The sequence below is a fragment of the Panthera leo genome, chromosome F3 (assembly GCF_018350215.1).
Source record: "Panthera leo isolate Ple1 chromosome F3, P.leo_Ple1_pat1.1, whole genome shotgun sequence".
Taxonomy (NCBI): domain Eukaryota; kingdom Metazoa; phylum Chordata; class Mammalia; order Carnivora; family Felidae; genus Panthera; species Panthera leo.
In genome coordinates, this window is record NC_056696.1 from 19,005,810 (window position 1) to 19,028,013 (window position 22,204).

The 22,204-nt window shown below is 45.7% G+C and overlaps 1 protein-coding gene across 2 annotated transcripts in view; it reads left to right on the forward strand.

Annotated features, from left to right (window-relative positions):
* Positions 1 to 16,539, forward strand: part of PAPPA2 (pappalysin 2) — a 269,518-nt gene extending 252,979 nt beyond the window's left edge. For both annotated transcript variants that reach the window (XM_042925583.1, XM_042925584.1), the window contains exons 21-22: positions 11,551 to 11,649; positions 13,325 to 16,539. In XM_042925583.1, the coding sequence (XP_042781517.1) occupies positions 11,551 to 11,649; positions 13,325 to 13,399 (174 nt within the window). In that variant the 3' untranslated portion in view covers positions 13,400 to 16,539. The remainder of the gene's footprint in view (positions 1 to 11,550; positions 11,650 to 13,324) is intronic.
* Positions 16,540 to 22,204: the final 5,665 nt, after the last annotated feature.

Genomic DNA, 22,204 nt, shown 5'->3' on the forward strand with positions numbered 1-22,204 from the left:
ATGTCACAAAAAAACCTTCGTCTGCATTTGGTCTCCTACCCAAACATGGCCATTTCCTTTGCAGTACCTCTCCGGTCTGTCTGTTCGTTTTTTGTTTGTTTTGTTTTCTGTTCCATGTTACAACCAGCCAGTTCTGTTTTCTTCAGTTCATATCTGTTTGAGGTGAACTTCTACCTGCTCTGAATCTGATCCCTTCTTTCCGGAACATTTCCCACACTGTCCCCAGATCCAGTCTTTGAAACATAACTTTTATCCTGTTCGTCTGCTCAAAACAAAACACAGAGAAGACAAAACAAAGCAAAACTTCCAGTGGCCTCTATTGTCTTCAGGCTAAGGAGCAGCTAGATTCCTCAGAATGGAGATTTTGACCTAGTTCCTAATGTGGGCCATTAATACTTGAGGCAGAAAACCACAGATGCATCGCTTTCATTTTCATCTGAAATCTTGGCTTATCTTTGCCCTCCTGCTGTGATTTTTCTCCCCACTTCTCTGCCAAATCCCATCCATACTCAAAGATGAAATCTAATCCTATATACTCCATAAAGGTTTTCTGAAATGTCGCAGACCCTTTCCTATTCTGAGCCTTCTAGCTCTTATTGGTGCTATTAGTTACTTTGGGAATTAATCCTCCATTGGCCCATGATTTCTTTCCTATTTCCTCAGACGCTGTTCAGATCCTTCCTTATTCAGTGCTGATGACACCAAAGCTGCTTTAAGGCAGACTTTGTCATACACAGAACATACCGTGTTCCTTGTACCTAGAAGAAGACACACTAATTACGTATCGATTAAATATCCCAAGAATTCAGCAACTAGCCTCACGCCTGGCTCATAATATATGTTTTGAACTTAAATAGCCTGCATGATCCATTTTTCGTGGATTTCTATAGCATTGACTTTTCCTCAGAGAGTGGCTTTGCATGCTCATAGGTGTGGTGGGAGATTGGACCAGGTTTGCTACTGAGAAGTGGAGTGTGACGTATCATTATGATTTGGTGACAATGCTGGCGGCAGGACAGATACGTCAGGATGATTATAGCACGAGCCTGGCCATCGGACAGTGGCTGTACGTCTTTTCTTCACACAGGTTCCTTAATGGCTCAAGTCCTTGGTGTTTTGATTGGCAAAATGGGCATGATAATACATACCTACCTCACTGAGTGATGGTGAGGGCTCGGTAAGATCATGCATAGCATCCACATAGCACAGTGCCATGTCACAGAAAATGCCATATATAAGATAAAAATTGCATCTGGCTTCTATATGATGGCTTGTAGTTTGTAAAAATATTTTTGCCTTTAGGTACATTCCTTATACCAAGGAACTTTCAGAGAAATTGTATACGTCTCTCTGTATATGTATATATATAATAAAAACACGTATTTTAATGTTATATATCCATAATATACATGTTATATATGATTACGACACATGTATCTTCTATATGAATATTGTATATATCATATGTACTATATTTATGTGTACGTGTGTATATATGTGTCTGTTATATCTGTGTGTTTTCTGTGTATATGACGTGTACGTAATAACGTATATATATACCTAATATATGAAAGAAAGTGAGAATGAGAGAGAAAACAAGTCCTGCGAGTTAGACCCCACGAGTACTTGTGAACACTCAAAACAACGTAGGTTTAGATTTACTCCAAAGTGCTCCATGTTTGGGAAGAGCTGGGCGTGGTATCAGAATGGCAAAAGGTTCTGTCACCTGCTTTGATTCCTTTAAATAGCTCTTTCCACCCCAGGAGTGTCTGCTTTCTCCCCGAAATTTCTCCCAGTGTGCTCGGTTGCTGAGGAGAGAGTGAGAAAAAGAGAGACTAGGAGAGAGGGAGGGAGGGAGGGAGGAGGGAAGGAATGAGGGAGAATGGGGAAAGAGAAAAAAAAATACGACGCTCAGCAAACAGCAGGAGGGCCAAGAAAAATATTTAATCCAAACAATGAATATTGTCGTTTCCTCCCACAGTCTGCATTCCCAGTCATCTCGCACAGGCAGGCCTGGGGAGCCAAGAAATGCCGAGCTGCCTGGCATGGGTGTGCGTGTGGCGGGGCGCCGGGGGGCGAGCACGCGTGGCGGGCTGCGGTAGAACATTTCCATCGCCAGCCCAGGCCGGCCTCAACCTCCCATGAACTGCAGGCCGGCCAAGGAGTCAGAAGACAGGGATAGAGGGAAGTAGAGGCTCGCGGTCAGAGCGGGACCCCGGCAATCTGCCCCGGGGTCTTCTTCCCCGTGCCTTTCCAGCCCTTTCTGCCAGCTGTTTCCTCCTCCTTCCTCCTCCTCCGCCTCCCAGAGCGATGTGAGCCCTTGAGCAGAGCAAGGCTGCCGAAGGTGTCCCTCACGGGGGGTGTGGTCCCGGCACGACAGCTGGCGGAGAGCCAAGAGAGGAGGGGCTGCGTGAGTGACTGCCAGCAGTGGTGACTCGGGCAGGGCAGGTCCCGTCCCACCTGCTCAGCACGGTGGCTACCATGGCCTGAATTTCTGCTCCCAGGTTCGTTCTTCTGGATCTTTAAGTTTGGTTCCGTAAGGGTCTACTGTCCGTGAACCTGTACCTGGAAGCTCATGCTGAGCCATTCTCAGGTGACGTGTTAGGGAGGGTAATTGATGGCAAGAACGGACACCTGGGGTTGTTGGGAACAACAGAGGAAAGGCACCTTACCTTGGAGGAAGGGCAGGAGGAGTGGAAAGCAGAAAAATATTCTGCCTTCTTAGGTTAGAAAGTGTCTTCTGGAGGGGATCCATGAGTCTCGCGTTAAGAACCCCGTGTGCTGTGTTGGGCACTGTGCTGCTGTGGGGGTCTACCGCTCATGGAAAGAAGCACGAATGGAAGTGTCCCTGCCCCCGGGGGCCTTACTGAGTCCAAACCTCTCGTGTTCAAAGTCTCTATCGTTGACCTTGAAACATGTGGGCTGGTTCCAATTAGCAGGAGGGGAGACAGGAAATTCCCCTGGACAGTTGCTGATGCGTCCCTCTTTTAGAGAAGAAAGCCAAATGCCGTGCAAGCGAGACCCTGGCAGGAGACCTTGCAGGCCACCTCTGCCATCACCACCTCTCCCAGCCCCCATCCAAACAAGAAAACAAAATCACGACAATCAGCGGGCCTACAGGTCTGGCAGTGGAGAGGCGAGCGAGGTCTGATGGTATGTCATTACTGGTTCTTGCCGGGAGCCCAAGCAGACTTTGCTACATCAGGACTCGGGAGAGCTGCCGTGGTTGCCACCAGACAGCCTCTTGAGAGGCGTTGCGGTGTGGTTCGAGAAGCAGGGAGGGCAACAGCATAGGGTTGGGAGTCATTGGCATAAAATCTGGACCAGCCGACTGCTGGGGAAGAGCTGCGGCCGGGCCAAGGGCGAGCATGGAGGACGGGATTCAGAAGAGAGGTTTGGGGGGGGGGGGGGGGCTTTGTTGACATGGAGGCCAGCTGTGGCCCGGCAGCGACCTTGCGTGTGATTATGGAGACGTGACCAAGGAATAAGGTCGGTGGCCCGGTCTCATGCAGTTTGGTCGAAGGCAGCTGGAGGTCAGGGCCGGAGGCACAGGGCTTCTTAGCCTGGGTGAGGCCTCCCAGGACACACTCCCATCAGTAGCAGTGGCTCACTACTGTGGCATTTCTCCACAGAGGGGCAGGCCACAAACGTTAGGAGGGCCGTCTCATTTGGTTTTTGAGCCCCCAAGACAGCATGATAAGGGCCCATGGGAGAATGTTCTCTTCTGTCTCTATCTCTTGGGAAATAGAGCCCTAATTTCGAGCCAACGTTCTTCTGGCACAGATGAGTGCAGACTCGACCCGAGTGCCTCGTCTTCACCATCTGGGGCTCTTACCCCCATCCCTACCCCTGCCTGGGGGTGGCTGAGAAGCACCCGGCTCTGTTGGGCCCAGAGGCAGGCCAGCGGGGAAGCGGGCTGGCATACGTGTGTAAGTGAGGTCGAAGAGTCTGCCGTACCGGGTCTTTCTTTGCAGTGAAATGAAAGGGGCTGCTAGGAGGTTGTTTTTGGCCGGAAAGTCAGTCACAGAGCGTCTTCTCACTTTCCTGTTTTCCTGTGGTGCACGTCAGGGAAGAGGTGTCTGTGATGGTTTGGGGTTTTTCAGAGGCTAAGACACTCAAGTCACCACCATGGTTTTGAGGAGAGGCTTGCTTTCCAGAAGCCAGTCAGGCCTCTCCCACTCTGTTTTTATAATTTCCAGACCCATTTCCCTTGTCACCTGACTCCTTCATGACTCAGATGGTGCATTTGTGGTGAAAGTGAATGGGGCAGGAGGCGTGGGGATGAGAACGTCCATGGCTTTGACTCTGAAGTATTGCTGGTAGAATCTCAAAGCTTTTCTGACCAGGGTCTCTTTGGAGGGAACTCAGACACCATCCCACGGCAGTAAAAGCAATGGTAGGATTCCTGCCCCCTTCATAAAACTAGGATTCCTTGAGGACTTACTGTGTACCAGGTACGGGGCTAAGTATTTCACCTCCATTGGCTCATTTACTCCTTACAACAGTCTATGAGGGAGGTGTTATTCTCACTCGCAAATGAGGATAATGCTACTCAAAGAAGTCCAGTAATTTGCTCACCTCTACAAGGTGGTGAGGAGCAGAGCTGGGATCTGGGCACAGGTTTATCTAACACCGTATTCCAAGCTCCTTATCACTGCACTCTACAGCCTTATCATTTTCCAGAGCAGAAGGTATTAAGCCCCATGTACCTTGAAGGAGATGAAAATCTTACAAGTCACTTGACCTTATTTTGTTTTCCTTCTTTCCTATTTGCTTTCCTTCTTTCCATTTCAACTCATCCCCACTATTTCTCTCAGAAGAATATGGGTTCTGCACCATTTGATCAATTCTGTTCCAAGGCTGTGCTTTGGTCGTGGTGTCGCGCATAGATAAACTCGTCGTAATCGGGTGTCTCTTTCGGACCCTACAAAGTGGCACATTTGCTTTTCCTTTTTTTGAGAGTCTGGGGTATTGCACAGGCCGAGGTTTGAAGCCCTACACAGAAGTCGTGTGAGCTTGCCCAGACCAGTAAAGCACAGTGGACCATAGGACTGCACCCCAACTCCTGATGTTACTCAGGGCCACCAAATGGGGTGCTTCCCTCTGCCCATCCAGCAGAATGCGTGTCTCCATTGCCTTTCTTTCAATTACATCTTGCTCATCTATTATTTGTGGAGCAGACCTTTGGCGTTCGAGGAAGTACCATTTGCGGTTTCAACTGCTACCCTGTAACTCAGCAGGTCCTTTATACCTTAGTGATCGGTGACTCTGCCGAGGCTGGGATTTGCATCGTCTGGTCTTCAGGGCTGGTGGGCACGAACCAGCCTCCCAGTTCCAAGCGAGCCAGGGTACCTTGTACCGCATCGCCGTATGACTGTGTCATTCCATATCGGTCCTCACGAACCCAGTCTTCTTATTAAAATACTAACAGCGTCGCTTACGAGTTCACCACCTTGCAAGGGCCCGGGACTTGGGCGCCTACCCCCAATCAGCCGTTAAAACCTAACTGCTTGATTACAGATATTTGCAAACATTCCTAAGACAGCCATGCTTTCACTCCTGTCTTTCTGCTCTGGTTTTTCAGCTTCTTTTTTGTTTTTGGCCCCCTGATAATTTCTCTTCCTTTCTTCTTATCCCAGCTCTGGAGTTGAGAGGATATTGTTAAATTTTATCCAGCATTTTTAGATGGATTATAGAAGGAGAACTTTTAGATGGTGTATTCCACTGTCTCTTTCCACTCTTAAATAAGTATATACCAATGCTCTGTACCTAGTAGGAGAAGAATAATGAAAAGGACAGATCTGGTCACAAAGTATGCTAAGGAAATGAAGTTAGCCACCCCCATATTTATTCATTAAAAATATGTTTTTAATGTTTATTTTTTGAGAGAGACAGAGAGCAAGCGGGGGAGGGGCAGAGAGAGAGGTAGACACAGAGTCCGAAGCAGGCTCCAGCCTCCGAGTGGTCAGCACAGTGCCCGACACGGGGCTCGAACCCACAAACCATGAGATCATGGTCTGAGCTGAAGTCGGACACTTAACCGACTGAGCCACCCACGCGCCCCATATTCATTCCTTGAGAACCTCCTGTGGCACCAGACACTGAACTTGCTGCTGGTACTGTGAAGATGGTTACGCTCTGAGTGAGTCCTTGATAGTCCATTCAAAGTGTCAAGTCTTAAATAATGCAAATATGGCTAAAATATACCATAGTAGCGCACAGCTAGGGAGAGTTCTCTGGGTCCAGGGAGCCAGAGGAGATTTTCCAGAGGAGGTTGCATGTAAGAAACTCTTCCTGCAGAATCCATCTCAGGGTATCTATTCTAATTTTACATTTTCCAAGAAGATTGTGGCAAACCCACAAATGTGAGATCATTGGCACCCTCCCACCCCAAGGGGTGAACGCTGGAGGAGGGGAACAGCTCCGTTTCCTCTTTCCGTCAGATGACTGCAATGAGCAGAAAAATATCTGGCTTTAGCATTCTGGGACCCAGAAATAAATGTTTCTGGGTTGCAGGCATCTGCTGATGGGATGGGAGCAGAGTTACTGCTTCCTCCTGGGGAAATCAGCCTCTAGGGAAATATGCACTGACCAAGCCCCGAGGCCAGAAGCAGTGATCGTGCCTGGTCGCTTATTGGGGACAAATTTCGACCTGCAGCTGGGAAAATAAGAAGGGAAGTTGTTGGGGTTCAGGGGAATTGAGATGATGTATATAAACAGTCCTTTTTTGTTTCTGTATTGGATTGTTGGGTTCACTTCGTTGTTAATGCTGTACCTAAGCCATTTCTTATAGAGGTGCCAAAGGAATTAAATTACCCAGCATTCCCCATAAATTAAAAGATCGATGATTTCATCAGAGAGCGGTAGCATGGTATAGTAGAGAGAACATCAGATCAAGGATCCAGAGATTTCCTCCTCATTCGCAGAATTGCCACCCACTAGCCTGACAAACAAGACATTTCTTTTTTTTTTTTTAAGCATCCATTTTATCATTTGTAATATAAGAGTTTTATAGTAAACAGTCTTCAAGGCTCCATCCAACCATAGAATTTCATGTATCTGTGATCCTTTCAAAGAAAAACAAAAAGCAAGTAGTGTTCTGGTCACCAAGGCTCCTTGAGGGGCCTCAAAGGCCTCACGGGTTTTTCCTGTGAAATTCGAAGAGTGGCCTTGCAGTGAAGCCCAGGGAGTATGGACACAGCAGGCAGATCTTTGAGATGAAAGAAGAATCAGAATCAGGCCGGAGAATAGGGCCAAGCACTCACTGGAAAGCCAGAGAAAAAGAGAAAATTAGCACACATTCTTGTACGTATTCACAAGAGGCTTTATCTACCGCCAGGACTGTGTCCAACACGGCAACATAGTGTCCCTGGCGAGGGGCTTCTTTGGGGCCTGAGGCAGCCTCATCAATAGAAGAAACGGATGTGGGTCTGATTTGTCCTTCACATAACTAGAGGGTTTTGGTGGGAAATGGTGTGGGAGAAAGAAAACAGTGTTAAGCATTAGGCATAAATGGTATTAGCAGCTTCTCCTGGTCTGAAACACTCCTCAAGATGGTAAATCAGGGGGTGCCTGGCTGGCTGAGTCAGTTCAGTATCCAACTCTTGGTTTCAGCTTGGGTCACGATCTCATGGTTCGTGAGTTTGAGCCCCACGTTGGGCTCTGTGCTGACAACACAGAGCCAGCTTGGGATTCTCTCTCTAGCCTCTCTCTCTCTGCCCCTCCCCTGCTTGTGCTCTCTCTCTCTCAAAATAAATAAGTACATTTTTTTTTAAAAGATGGCAAATCAGGATTTTGTCTCATGCCTTACCTCTAGGGATATAGTCACTTTTGGCTGAGATCCCAGCCTGTAGGTTAGCAGAGCAGAACATCTAAAGTTCAACGCTAACCTTTCTAAAACATCACTATGGTCATGAGTTTTGCTGCAAGCTATAGAAGAAAAATGCTTTTGATGTCATTCAAGTAATAGAGATATTATCAGCCAATCAGTTGATGTTCATGGAACCATTCCTGAGGGCGGGCCCTGTGATAGGCAGTCTGGGACCACCTGTCTCTCTATTTTCACCCTCTTTTTTCCCTTACACAGTTCCCTCAGGCATCCCCTCCGAATCATCCAGTCCTAACCTCTCCTCCACAGGGGCTAGATGTAGCAGAGCCAGCCCTGAAAGTTCTTACAGATCCCCACCACCAAAATCTGGATTCGGTACTTTTCTCTCCTGTCCACACCCCTATGCCACACTCATCATCATAAGCTATGCTTGTTTGCAGTGGGTTCTCTCCAGGGTCGCAACCATGTTTTATTTATCTTTGTATCCCCTTAACAATGCCTGGCACATAGAGGTAAGGAATAAAGGATGTTGAATGAATGAATGAATGACTAGATAGGGCCACCATCCCCATGCCTAGTTTTCCAGAACAACCTTAATCAGAAAATAATACAACATAAAGAAGGTAGATGACATAATATAAAGAAGAATTTATCTTTACTTTTGAGAAGTTTCCAAAGTTGTACAGGTTCCATAGTCACTGATAGCCCTTCCTCCTTATATTTCACCATTCACACACAGCCATTTATATGGCCGCCTCAACTGACCAGAGCAACAGCTAGCTGACCATAGATAACATCAAGCTCCTGGATCATAAAAAGAACAACCATGCCTCTCTCTCAGATCTAGGTACTTACTTCAGGTATAATTCTAAGAAGCTTGACTTATGAAGAGTGTGTGTGTGTGTGTGTGTGTGTGTGTGTGTGTGTGTGTGTTGAAGGGGGCTCATCTAGTGAAGGGACAAGTGTCCCCATACAGAAAGCCTTCCCATAAATGGAAATGAAAAATGTTCATGTGGATGAATTTGTGTTCTATCCAAGTTATTAAAAGGCATGATAAGAGGAATTTTATAATTTTTTTTCTTTTGCCAAAATGGTTAAAATGAAAATGAAAAAGTGTCTCCTGAAGAAATAGTCTTCAGGTATTTGAAAAATCCACTTAATGTGAAGCACTTTGTTTTCTGATGTTACAGGATAAATGAGGTGTATGTATGGGTAGTGACGATTCACCTATGGACACGTTGTGCAGAGAAACCAAGCCTTGTGCCCTTCCTTGGGGAAAGTTTCCTGTGGCAAGTCGGACACCTTTCCATTATTGAGATTTTGATCTAATCTATATGCAGTCTTCAGATGCTTTAAAAACTTTGAATCAATTAGTCATTTTTCCCTTCCTAATTTTTCCATTGTAACTTTGGACTCAAGCTGTCAAGCTTCCCAGGCACATGTTGCCATTGGAGACTCTGTTTGTTTAGGGTGGAGCAGTTGTTTTTGGCAGGTTGGGGGAGGAACAATTAATTCTAATAGGTATATAGTGAATTAAATACTTGGGTCTTTCCAACCTTTCCTCCGATTTTCTGCTCCTTTTAATAAATTCCCTTTTCTTCCCTGATGACCCTTTGAGAGCAGCAAAGAAGCAGTTTCTAGAAATCGTGTTCAGGCTATAGCAGTAGACATCCATCAGGAGGTAGAGAAGGTCACCTAGACCATTTGTACTCTTTTCACCCTGTCTTCCCTAGTGTTCCTAAGATAAGAAGCCATCCTTGGGGAAGACTTTGGGAAGGAAGATCTCCCTGGATCCTTTATTAATTCATTCTTATGTTTAAGTTGTTCTTATGAAAAGGAAGCTCTCCCTTTAATCCTCCATACTGAAGACCATACTTTATACATAAAAAAAAAGTATTTTGGGTGCTCTTTGGATTTTTATAGACAATAACATGAAAAATAAAGGAGGAACAGATGAAGTTTTGCCAATGAGTCAGTCAGGGTTGGAAAAAAAGTAACAGATGTGGTGTTAGAGGAGGAAAATACACTCCAAACACTTGAAAAAGAAAAAGAAAACTCTGGGGGAATCTCAGTAGATGTATCTGATCCTCCTGGGAGGACCCAGGAGCATTTAGAGATGTTAAGGATGCAGCTGGCTGTACGTTGACTCCTTTTATAGGGCTGCAGTTGTAGACCCAAGTCCTGATTGTATAGTTATCCCAAGTTCTGCAGAGCCAGAGTGACTGGTTCTAGTGTTAAAGACAAACACTCACCTCAAAATCTTTGTCTCTATCCCAGTGAGTCCCGTGTTGAAAACAGAATTCATTTTGACTTCCTGCTCTCAACCGACATTGCTGGACAGCTGTGCAACAGCTGTTGAGTTCCACGCCACAAGTAGCAACTTTTCAGTGATTGGCAAACTGGTATACATCTGGAATGATGTTCAAATGACCTCAGGACCCCATAGAATAAATCAAAACATTGAAGTAATAATTTGGATGAGCTCCTTCTGATGTAATTCAATTGCTGAAAATCATTTAATGGCCTTTTTTTTTTTTTCAGTTTAGTGATCTGTCTCATCAAAGCCCAGTGAAATAGGGAACAGTCCGTCTATTTGACATTTAAGGAGGGTTGGGGGAGAGAAAGTGATTTAAACATGTAAACTGGAAGGCGACCTAAGAACTCAAAAGTCTACTGACTGTCTTGTGGTACAAAGAGTTTGACCACAAGATGTTTCCTGAGGCTTTGCAATTGGGCATCCACTCAGGATGGGAAGCAGCCAATGTGATTGAGTAGGTGGGCTGGCTGGCATGCCCTCCAGGATGCTGTGGGACACTGTTTTTCTCCAGGAGGAGTTCTAGGGAAACAGCGCATTGGGCTTCTGAGCTTTTATTTTAACCGCTTATTGCTGTTCTTATCATACATTCCCTTTTGGGGAGAAACACTCCATTAACTCTGGTTTGGCCTGGGCCCGTTTCCCATTTTGGTTTCTGTTCACTTGTAGCAGTAACAGGAATGAATGGGAACACTTCAGCTCTCTCTGCTCTGTGTCTAGCTGCTGTGCTTTAGGTAGCTGTACATGTGAGACGATTCATGTTCTAGCGCTAGTGTCCCAAGCCCCAAGACCCCTGCATTCTGGACAGACATCATTTGGGTATTCACAGCACCTCAGGACCACCAGGCTCTTTAAACACAAGTGGCAGCAAAGGGGTGGTACTTATGGTTCTTAATCTGGGAGAAGGAACAGAAAGTCAAGATGCGTGACTTCTAATCCAAAGCCGGCTTGACCCTAACTATCCAAATCAGGGCAATTTTTGTCATCTCTGTGCATCTCCGTTTCCTCACTGATCAAATGGGAATTCTAAAGCCAACCTGGCCAGCTGCACAGGCTTTTCCACGGAGTTGAAATGTGTGAGAATGTTTCGTAACCTACTTGACACAAAGACCTGTGACTACATGAGGGTGAAAAAGCTGACCCAGGAGTTTAGATGAACCATTCTGGATCCTAGAGCTGGTGAGAAGCAGAGCTGTTGAGAGTAAAATTTAACAGATCCTTGTGTCTAATGGTCTTGGGACTTTTCAGCTTCTTGAGAACGTTGGGTCAGTTTGTATCCTGCCCTTTGGGTGCTCTCCCATAATATCCCTGGAGTTCCACGGATTATGGTGGGGTGAGAATGGGTTGGAGAGCTGGGCAAAGCCCAGCAAAGCTGTTCTTAGACGCTGACCTCTCATGTCTTCACCAGCCTTTCCAAGCCGATGGGTGGTGCGATACCATCAACAACCGGGCCTACTGCCACTATGATGGGGGAGACTGCTGCTCTTCTACTCTGTCCTCCAAGAAGGTACGTGAACCCGCCTGCGGGTAACAGGCTGGGCAGGGGCTCCAGGAATCAGCGCAGGGGCTTTGGCTGGTTCTCCTTCCTTCTGTACCATAATTGGTGCTCATTCAATGCTCAAGAAGGAATGATCATGAAAAAACATTGAAGCTTCTATGGTGGCAGGATTAAGGGCAGTGATTTTAGGTGAGGTTGTTAGAAAACGCTAATTCTTTAAGGAGCACCTTCAAAAAACCTATGGCTTTGCTACTCGAAGACTCACATCTGCTTATAACTGTCTGGGATACACTTCTGTTGGCAGGGAATCATGGCCTCTACCCCCCTGGAGAGGCAAGACCACCAATGAAGTGATATCCAGTTACTAGTAGTTAAATTAATTAATTTAATTAAGTTGGTTTGTAATTAATACATTGTAATTACATTGATAATCCTGTATAGTGCAGTATAACCATATCTCAAATGTATGTTGAGTGGCCACCACAGGCTGCTGGCAGGACTCCCTAGACCGATCCTGAGCAGGAGTCTTTTTCTCGGTTTCTCTTTTATCCCTGTTTCTCTTCGGTGAACCTGGGCTAGTATACGATACGTCCATCTATTTTTTACCTCACTTGATTTTCCATGCCCGAAGGTTAGAATCCTTGCCACTTTTTACATCAGGTCTCCCAAGATGCCCTGTTTTCTCGGAAGCTAGGTAACATACACTCAAAAAGTGTGTTGGTGGCAATGCAAGCCGGTAGAGAGGAACTTTTGCTGGATTATTTTGGCATGGAGCGGAGACAATTACATAGCAGGGAGGCAGTCCAGCCACAATGGGTAGAGAGATGCGTTGTCTCACCGAGCCAAAGTATATCCTGGGTTCAAGATGGGCAGACTGTCATGCTCATGAAGACAGCAAAGATTGGGGCGCCTGGGTGGCTCAGTCGGCTGAGCGTCCGGCTTCGGCTCAGGTCATGATCTCACGGTTCATGGGTTCGAGCCCCGTGTCGTGCTCTGTGCTGACAGCTCGGAGCCTGGAGCCTGCTTTGGATTCTGTGTCTCCCTCTCTCTCTGCTCCTCCCCTGCTCATGCTCTGTCTCTCTCTCTCTCTCTCTCTCTCCTTCAAAAATAAATAAAAACATTACAAAAAATTTTTTAAAAAGACAGCAAAGATGATCTTATGGCTCCAAGAGTACTAAGAAGTAGGAGTCATAGAACTAGGCTGTAGAGCCTTAGTTTTCTGGATGGTAGTGTGATCTTAAGTTATCCAACCTCTCTTGGCCTTCCGTGTAAAAAGAAAATGCCAACATTCATCTTACCTACTCACAGGGATTTTGTGAAGAGAGCAATAGCAACAAAAACATTAACAGAAGGTTTTGACATTAGTTTTAATATTAGAAGCAGTAGTAACAGGTGGTATAGGTGCCGAGAAATGTGTGTTTTATATCCATCATTTTATTTAAGTCACACTAACACCCCTGGAGTGTTGTCCTTCCACACACATAAAAGTGAAGCGAGGAAGATTTGCCTTGCCCAAAGAGACATGATGTGTAAGTGAAAGAACTGAGTGTTAATTTCACTTCTGTGATATTAACAGTAATCCCACACTTCCCCTGGGACCACGTGAGAAAAGCAAAAGCCGGTTGAAAAGTATGGAGCTTGGCACGAAAGTGGGTTATTTCAACTTCTCTTTGATTTCCACTAGGTCATTCCATTTGCTGCTGACTGTGACCTGGATGAATGCACCTGCCGGGACCCCAAGGCTGAAGAAAATCAGTAACTGTGGGATCAAGCCCCTCCTTCTACTGCCCTGGAGGCAGTAAGAAAGAGAGGCCTCCACAAAAGGGCACAAAAGGTGAACAGAGAAGAAAGGTCACGAAATGAAGGAAGGAGGAAGAGCATGAGGATCTCATAGAATGCAGGAGGATGTTTCTAGGTGCCGACTATTGCATCAAGAAGCCCAAGTAGGGAAGAATCATGGGCAAAAGTTTCTTCAAAGGGGCAGTTGATTAAAAGTGGAAGGAGAAATATGATAGATATACACGGACCCTCATCCCCCATTTATATTCTATTCAACCCCATCCCTGCCTCTTGCCCTGCTCCCCACTCTGCACCCTGCCAACTATTCAGCCCCACCCAACTTGCAAACCAATACCAAAATACTAGAAGAGAAGTTGCCAGGGACACTCTGTAACACCCGTTTTGAATGGATTGCCATCTTTCAGGGCTCTTCTCCTCTAAACTGGCTCCCTTTCTTTTGTGTAGTCTCCCTTAGTAATGATGAGGTTAGTTATTAATTCTTTATAAGTATTTAAACATAATTATATAAATATATTATATATATTATATTTTTTGCTGTCTACTAAGCTAAAAAGTATACATTGTTCCACACATGCTGCTGTGAAGTTCACATCCAAAATGAAGACTGAGGATTTGAGGACAGAAAGACAAGTTCCTCTGCCATCGTTCTATTGATGAGAATTGGCAGGGTGAAAGGGAAGTGGAGAAGGAGAGAGAGAGAAATTAGGTGGCGTTCTTGATACATGTCAGCTAATTTACCTTTTCAGGAGCAGGAAGCTGGACCCCATTTGAGGAGGTGGAGGACGGGGACAATAACATTAAGAGATGGCAAGTTGGGTGGGAGTACCCATTAGCACTAGGCCCAGGAGAACCAGAATGTGGTTCTTGTGTATCTATCCAAAAAGACTGTATTCACTACTTTTCACTTCTCAGAACTCTTGTTTGGAGTTGACGAGACCCAGGATTCTCTACACTTTCAAGTGTGGCTCTTACTAGTCAGTCAACAAATTTGTACGAGGGCTGGGATTGCCAGGATTACAGGAACTCACACATTCCTCATGCTCGGCTTGTGGTCTCACTCCTTCTAAGTCCCCAAGCCTGGCCATCATTCACAGACACATGACCAATTGTTGATGTTCTGGAGGAAAAAAAATGTCACGGACATGACATGGGGGAAAGTGGGAGGAGGTGGAAGAACGGGCAGATATGGAGGAGCCTAGGGAGGCCGTGGTGGTGGGAGAGGCCATGGGAAAATCACAGTCTCGGGCAGGAGGGTGAAACAAGTCAGAGATTCAGCCTTGTCCCAAGTCTCCAAAACAGATCAGAGGGGAATCCGTCAAGCAATGCGGAATCTGAGGTAAATTCTATTCGAGTGCAACATATCAGATCTGCGACCTAGAGATTTTCATTTGAGCAAGCTTTGGAAACACGTGGAGCAAGGGTGACACTCTGTGGGAAAAGAGAAGAATTTCAACTATTTAGGGTCCATTTTGTTGCCATTATCCTCTCTTGTTCAATAGAGGGACTGTAGGTAAAATGACCACCGTGTTAACCTGCCTGCATTCACGTCCCAGGCTCACTCTTCTTGCTCATGGTCTATTGCAGTTGTTTTTGGTTAACAATTTCTGGATTAGGCCTTTGGGGAAAGAGCGTTAACTTCTTGCTCAACACTTCAGTTTGTCATCTCAAGAAGGGCTGGGAGTCTTGCTTCCCTCAAAGCTACTTCTCCAATGGAAGCAAATAACGGGCCAAATTAGCGTGCAACCTTGGTCTCTGAATCATCTGCTCCTTGGCTCTGACCACAAGTCCTCCACTTTTCCCACCAACACTGGAGCAACGGCTTTGCAACTAGGAAGAGGAAATGTTACTTACCGCCATTTTGAGCCAGACTTCACGTGGGAAGGAAAATATTCTGGAATGGGAAAAAAAAATTTATCTCCAGGGATATAAAATGAGGGTGGCATCATCACTGGGGAAAGGAAAGAGCAGATTGCCCATCCGAAAAGCCCTTGTCCTCTATGTTTTTGGCCCCAGTGGAACCCTAGGCACCTACCGTTCATTGGATTCATATTTAGTACCCCAAGAAGAGAATAAATATTTCTGGGATTGTAGTAGGCTTAGATATGGAAGGGACGATGAAAAAGTTTAGATCCTCCATTTTTTACAAAGTCGTACAATTGTTTTCTCGGGGAGAATATCCAAATTCTTGGAAGTGCATCAAGCTTTGTGTCAGCGAATGCTGCTTTGAGATTGAGGCAACAGAATAGGTATGTTGGGCATTGCCCAGCTCAGGAAGGCTACAGCCCCCCACGAGGATGTGAGCCTGCAGTTCACGCCAGTGTGGGTCTGTGCTCAGTCTCTCCACAGGGGGAACAGTGAGCACACTTCTCTGTCATACTTCATTTACAAATCTTTTATTCTCCACTGGCGACATCTGCAATGCACCACCGCCCTGGGAAGGTGAGAAGGCAGTTCCTGTGGTGTCTGGAAAGCCCTTCTGGCTGAAGGCTGCCCGGCGCTACTCAGCGATGGCCAGAGATGGCAGGCTCTTCCAGCCCTTGTCCCTGGACCCTAATGTGTTGAGCCCTCATGTCACTAATAAAGTGGAAGGACTGAGCCACCGTGGTCATAGAACCCCGGGAGATATCAACTCACACTCCATGTGGTGGTCTGCACTTGGCTGCTCTCACCCAACCACGGGGTAATGGAGGACCTCTCCCAAAGGCCCTTCTATGTTCCAAAGTCACTTCTCTGCTTCTTTTTTTCCTAGTAACTAGGGGCTCTGGTGTCGAGGTTGCCCAGGACTAGGCTGACTCTGGTGGTTCGTGTGACAGTCTCCAACCAGAGAGATGAGAGGACAGAGTGAGGACAGATGGGCAGCTGGCAAAACTGTACATGAAAGGGAAGAGTTATCTTGATTGTCTCCTTTGCTTCCCTCCATCACAAGGCATTGCACTTGGCATTTGCTCTATACTCTGTGAGATCACTATTGAGTGCGTTAGTTAGCACCCCAAGGGGATGGCTTGTTTGGGAACACAATGAAAGGAGCTGATCTACTGTATTGTAATGTAAAACAGCTACAGCCAGTTATTTTGTAAGATTATAAGATGTTCATTAAAAAATCAGCACAGAAAATGTGAAGTGTCTTTGGTGTCTTATTCTTTGTTCAAATCAACCACCACTTCCAAATCGCTTCCCATTCGCTTGGGCCAGTCCAGACATCGTCATCAGTTAATTGATTGATGGATTCCTTTTGGTCACTTAAGAGTGATTTATTAAGTAAGCGGCACATGTAGACAAAATAAACATGAAATTTTATGAGAGGAGAGGACGCGTACCAAAGCAGAGCGCACAGTAGTGATGTCAAGTGTCTCGTGGGTTGTAGAAACAAAGGCCGACATTTATGGGTCAGAGGAAGTAGGCACCACTCCTGGATGCCAAAGATGCATAGGATGGTCTGAGGAGGAGGCATACAAGCTTGGTAGACATAAATGGGAAAGAGGAAGAGGATAGTACAAGCAAAGTGAAGAACAGGGCTGAAGAGAGGAGGTAGGTTTGGGGAGAGGCTGGGTGATATTGGACATCACTGAGGCAGCCAGGTTAGCTAGAAGGCAGAACTTGGCCAACATGTGCCATGCATTTGGCAAACTTAATCGCAGCAAGTCTGCAACCTCCACATTCTCATTACATCGATAAGGATAGCAAGTGTCAGCCTGGTGAGGGAAGTTCCTTAAGTTTGTATGACTGGTCTCTGTTTTACGCCTGGTTCTGTGAGACATGGAGATGTGAGAAGGAAAAGAAAAATGGTGTTGAAGAGGACATGAAAGGGAAGGGGGAGAAGTGGAGAGAAATGTCAAAGGTGAGGGCTTTGCGTTAAGCCTTGAACATTAAGCATGGACCCTTGAACATTACCGTCACTGACAGAAGGGGGAAGCCAGGAGGAGCGGTCTTTGGAAGAAAGCACATATATTTGCGATTTGATAAAATCAGTTGGAGGGCCAGGTAGATAATTACTTGGAAATTTCCTGTGAAGTCGTGTTTAGCACCCAGGAAGAGGCCTCTGCAGCTGGGGGCAGCCTCCCAGGGTCTCTGGTCATGCCAGGCATCATTCCAGTGGCCTGAAGGGCTGAGTGGTTGTCTTCACATGCCTGTTAGCCATTTGGTAAGACCCATGGAATAGATAGGTGGGAATGTGTGCTTGGAACTTGGGGGAAAGGTTTGTGACTAGAAATAAACACTTGAGAGCAAAAAGAAATAGTTACCTGACATTTTCTTTATCTCACAAATTGCTTTCTTCTGCTTTATTGCTACCCGTGGGTAAGTCAGAGCAAAATCAGCTTTGTTTCCATTTTACAGATGAAGAAACTGTCAAATTATTGAAAACTTCAAGTTCATATAACTAAGTTCAGCTTGGGATGGGAATCCAAGTTTTCTGTCTCCGAATGCCATATGCATTCTACTCCAGGATGTGGCCCACTAGGCCCAGAGCAAACCCATACCTGTTTTAGGTGGGAAAGTTAAGGGTCTTTTTACCTGTTTATGTTTCCAGGTGCTCATTGGTTTCCTTGTGGCTTTGTTAGTAGCTGATGGTGGGAAAACTGAGAGTTTTCTAGAGTGCTCTTCCAGGGCCCTCTCCTCATGCCAGGCCCTGAGTATAAGCAGATGCCCCTGCACATGCCAGTTAGGCCACAGCTGGCCTGAGACTTCTGGCAAGGCTGCCTTCTCCCTAATAGCTTCCCCAGGGATAGTCCTGGAGAGAGACTTTGGAGCTCTGGTTTCCATTGACTGACAAACTTAAATGACATGATGAGTCACCCGTTAGCTGGGAGACTCACTACTCTTAGATTCAGGCCAACCAGATGATGAGGGGCTTAGCATGGGGAGGATGGGAACGAGAAGGTTTTCCACTTACAAATAGCCCCATGGCATCTCCAGAGCTGGCTTTGGGTCTCTTTTGAAGTCACCCCAGAAAGTCCACTGATTCTGGATCCATAACATTTCAGGTGGCCCGATGATTAGCTCAGACACAAAAGAGTGTGGTGGTGAACATCCGGTATCTCATAATAGTCCACGCCCATAAAATCTACCTACGTCTTGTGCATTGGGGTCTGGAATGAAGTAAGACTAGTTTAGAGAATAGATGGCTATTTTCAAGTCTGCCATGGTCTGAGTCTACATGGGTCGAATGCACATTTTTCTGGTCAGAATCCAGTCTGGTGGTCAACTCATTGGGAAGTATATGTGATTGGCTACATTCAGCAACCTAATGATCACTTGGGTACATTCTTTTTTTTTTTTTTTTTTTTTTTTTTTCAATTTTTATGTTAGAAAGAGAGCATGAGTCTGGGAGAGGGGCAGAGGGGGAGAGAGTGAGAGAATCTTAAGCAGATTCCATGCTCAGCACAGAGCCCAATGTGGGGCTCGATCCCACAACCCTGGGAGCATGACCTGAGCTGAAATTATGAGTTGGACACTTAACCAACTGAGCCACCAAGGCGCCCCTGGCAGGGTATATTCTTAAAAGAATCTACAAGTCTGGTTAAAATCCCAAGTCAGTATAATAAAAACATTTCTAAACCCTGAAAGTTAGTCCAGAGTAACTGCAATTTACTAATATTCTTTGAATCAAATTTCCTTCTGAAGATAATTTAATATAGACAGCTTCCTTTTCTTTGTCTTTGTCCACATGAAAGTAATTTATTCAAATGTAAAAAAAGTTATAATAAATAAAGGGAGAGTGTTGACTTTTTAATGACCACCAATCATGTATCAATTTGCCTTTCCTCCCCATAACTGCTATCAGAAGGCAGTTGCCTTTTCAAAAATGTTTACACACGTACAAGTCATATATTTAAATCTCACAAAAGGCTATAAAAGTTACAGAATTTCCCCGTACCACAACTCCATATGCACAGGTCAGAGGGCTTTCTGAATAGTAAGTCACATTGTGTTAGGACACAAATGACTTCGAGGAATGATTTTGTTGGTGGTGAATCAATCACCTTAAGAATGACCTGTGAGAGGGGCGCCTGGGTGGCTCAGTTGGTTAAGCATCCAACTTCAGCTCAGGTCATGAACTCATGGTTCATGAGTTTGAGGCCCGCGTCGGGCTTTGTGTTGACAGCTCAGAGCCTGGAGCCTGCTTCGGATTCTGTGTCTCCCTCTCTTTCTGCCCCTCCCCCACTCATGCTCTGTCTCTGTCTCAAAAATAAACATAAAAAAAAATTAAAAAAAAAAATGACCTGTGAGAGGGATCCCAGAGCTTCTTAAAGTGTCCAAGTAGCCTCCACTCTGGGAAACATTGCGTATTAACTCAACGCTGCTAATGCCTTTTCCACTTTGGTGGATGATCTGCTGGAGGGAGGCTAGGGGCAGGGATGACTGAGTCTGGACCTTGAAGGTTAGTACCTATGGTGCATTAATGGCTCATAATCTGTGGGCAGCAGCATGGTGATCTGCAAGAGGCTCAAGCTTTTGTGCCCAACAAATCTGAATTTGAATTCAGACTATACCACTAACTAGATCTGTCATCTAGTTACTTAACCTCTCTGAGCCTCAGTTCCCTAAATATCTACCTTTGCAGCCCTATGCCTAGCACATTGCCTGAGCAGTGCAGACAGGAAGAAAGGAAGGAGGGAATGCCAGAAGCAATGTGTATAGACTAAGCTGTCAAGAAGTTTGCCAGTGGAGAAGATGAGGGAAGTGCCTCTAAAAAACTAGTTTTTAATGTTTATTTTTGATATAGGCAGAGCATGCGTGCGGGAGGGTGCAGAGAGAGAGACGCAGAATCCAACGGAAGCTCCAGGCTCTGAGTTGTTTGCCCAGAGCCCGACGCGGGGCCCAAACCCACGAACCATGAGATCGTGACCTGAGCCGAAGTCAGGCGCTCAACCTACTGAGCCACCCAGACACCCCGAGGGAAGTGTCTTTGAATGGCTTTTAAAGACGCTTCAAATCCTCAAACACTCTGATACTTGGACATCAGAGGGTCTCCGAGATGTGTGCCATGATTATATTCTCAGGACAGGGCAGCTAAGAGAATCCCGTGTGGTTTGGCTGTCAGATATCCTAACCTACTGATTCAGAGAGAAGCAACGTGGATTGTAGGGAGATGGTGGTAAAAGTGGCACTGAGCAAAATGAAGTGGGCTAAGGGGAAATCTTCGGAGTTGGCAAAACTACTGGGAAGCTCCAGATACTTGGACTATGTCTGGAAAGTTGCACTAGCTATGTGGGATGCTGGTTATTGTCTTAAAAAAAAAAAAAAAACAACAAAAAAACATTAAATTGCTGAATGCATCAAGTTTGTGAAAGAGTACTTTTAAATGCAACTTTCTACAAGGATAGAAATGTTCTCTATCTGCATTGTCCAGTGTAATGATAGCTATTAGTCCTGTGTTGCCATTGAACCCCTGAAGGGTGACCAGGACGACTGAAGAATTAAATTTTAGATTTTACTCCGTTCCAATAATTTAAATGTAAATAGTCGCATGTGGCTAAGTGAACACCATATTGGACAGCACAGTTCTAGATTGTCACACAGATGAATCATTCACATTTGCTTTTAAAATATGCTTTGGACATCATTTTTTTTTTTAATCATGACACTTATGTCCCATGGTTAAAGTAAGGGTACATAATGCCTAGCGAAGTATTTGATTATATTATTCTACTTTAGGAGAATTTCAATTTAATAAATCGTATACAAATTTATACATCCAGAAATCTCAAACCAGCAATAAGAAAAAGCAAATAAAAGGTCTCTTACTGGCATATAATTTCCATAAAGCCTATGCAGTTTTTTTAACAGATCAGGTAACAGAGTCACCACTGGGACCCACACTTCGGGAATTCAGACAGTAACTGAGGAGTGGAATACTTAACAAAAATGGGACATGAGAAGTTTTCAGAGAGATACACAGAGGCCCAGAGCAGCCCGGCTAACAAATGGCAGGGTCGGGATTTGCACCCTGAGAGTCTGACCCTAAGGTCTGTGCGTTAACCCACTAAGCTCTGATGGAACACCCCCGTCTGGGGAAACCACACACATAAAACCCATAAACATAAGTACCACAGTACTTAGTTTTGTAGGTTCTTGGGCATGAAGGGGTCTCCAAAAGACTGCTAATGCACTCTAGCATTTTCCTCCATGAGTTATCCTGCTTTGTCACGAATCAATCTAATTATGAAACAGTTCACCATTGCCTAGGGCCATATATTTTACATCCGGACTGCTGTGACCTTCGTGAAACAAAAAAATAAAGAGCTGGTGATCCTGTTTTATTCAGTAAGTATTTACTGAGCACCTGTTCTGTGCCAGGCACTAGGGATACAGTGGTGAACAAAACAATGTCTCTGTCCTCATGGAGGTTGGAAAGATGTGGGAGACAGACGAGCCAGCTGGAAACATATATGCCCCTGGTGAGGAGTTCCACAAAGGAAACTCAGGTGCCATAAGGTGGCAAGTAGTGGCTGGGGGCAGGGAGGTGCCAGTTCATGTGGGGAAGGTGAGAGCGTGCTTCTTGGAGACACGTGGAGGTGAGAGAGGGAGCCCGGGTGAATACCTGGAGAAGACCAGTCTGCACAGGGAACGGCAGATGTGAGCTGGGACAGAACTCAGCATGTCTGCAGAAGAGCACTGAGGTCAATGTGGCCGGGGCAGAATGAGGGAAGGGATGAGGGGATCAGGAGGGGTCCTGGAGGGTCTCCTTGGCCACGACGATGCCCCTGGCTAGTCCTCAGAGGGAAAGTGTTTCCCACAGTGGCTCGTCTGTGCTTGCACCTAA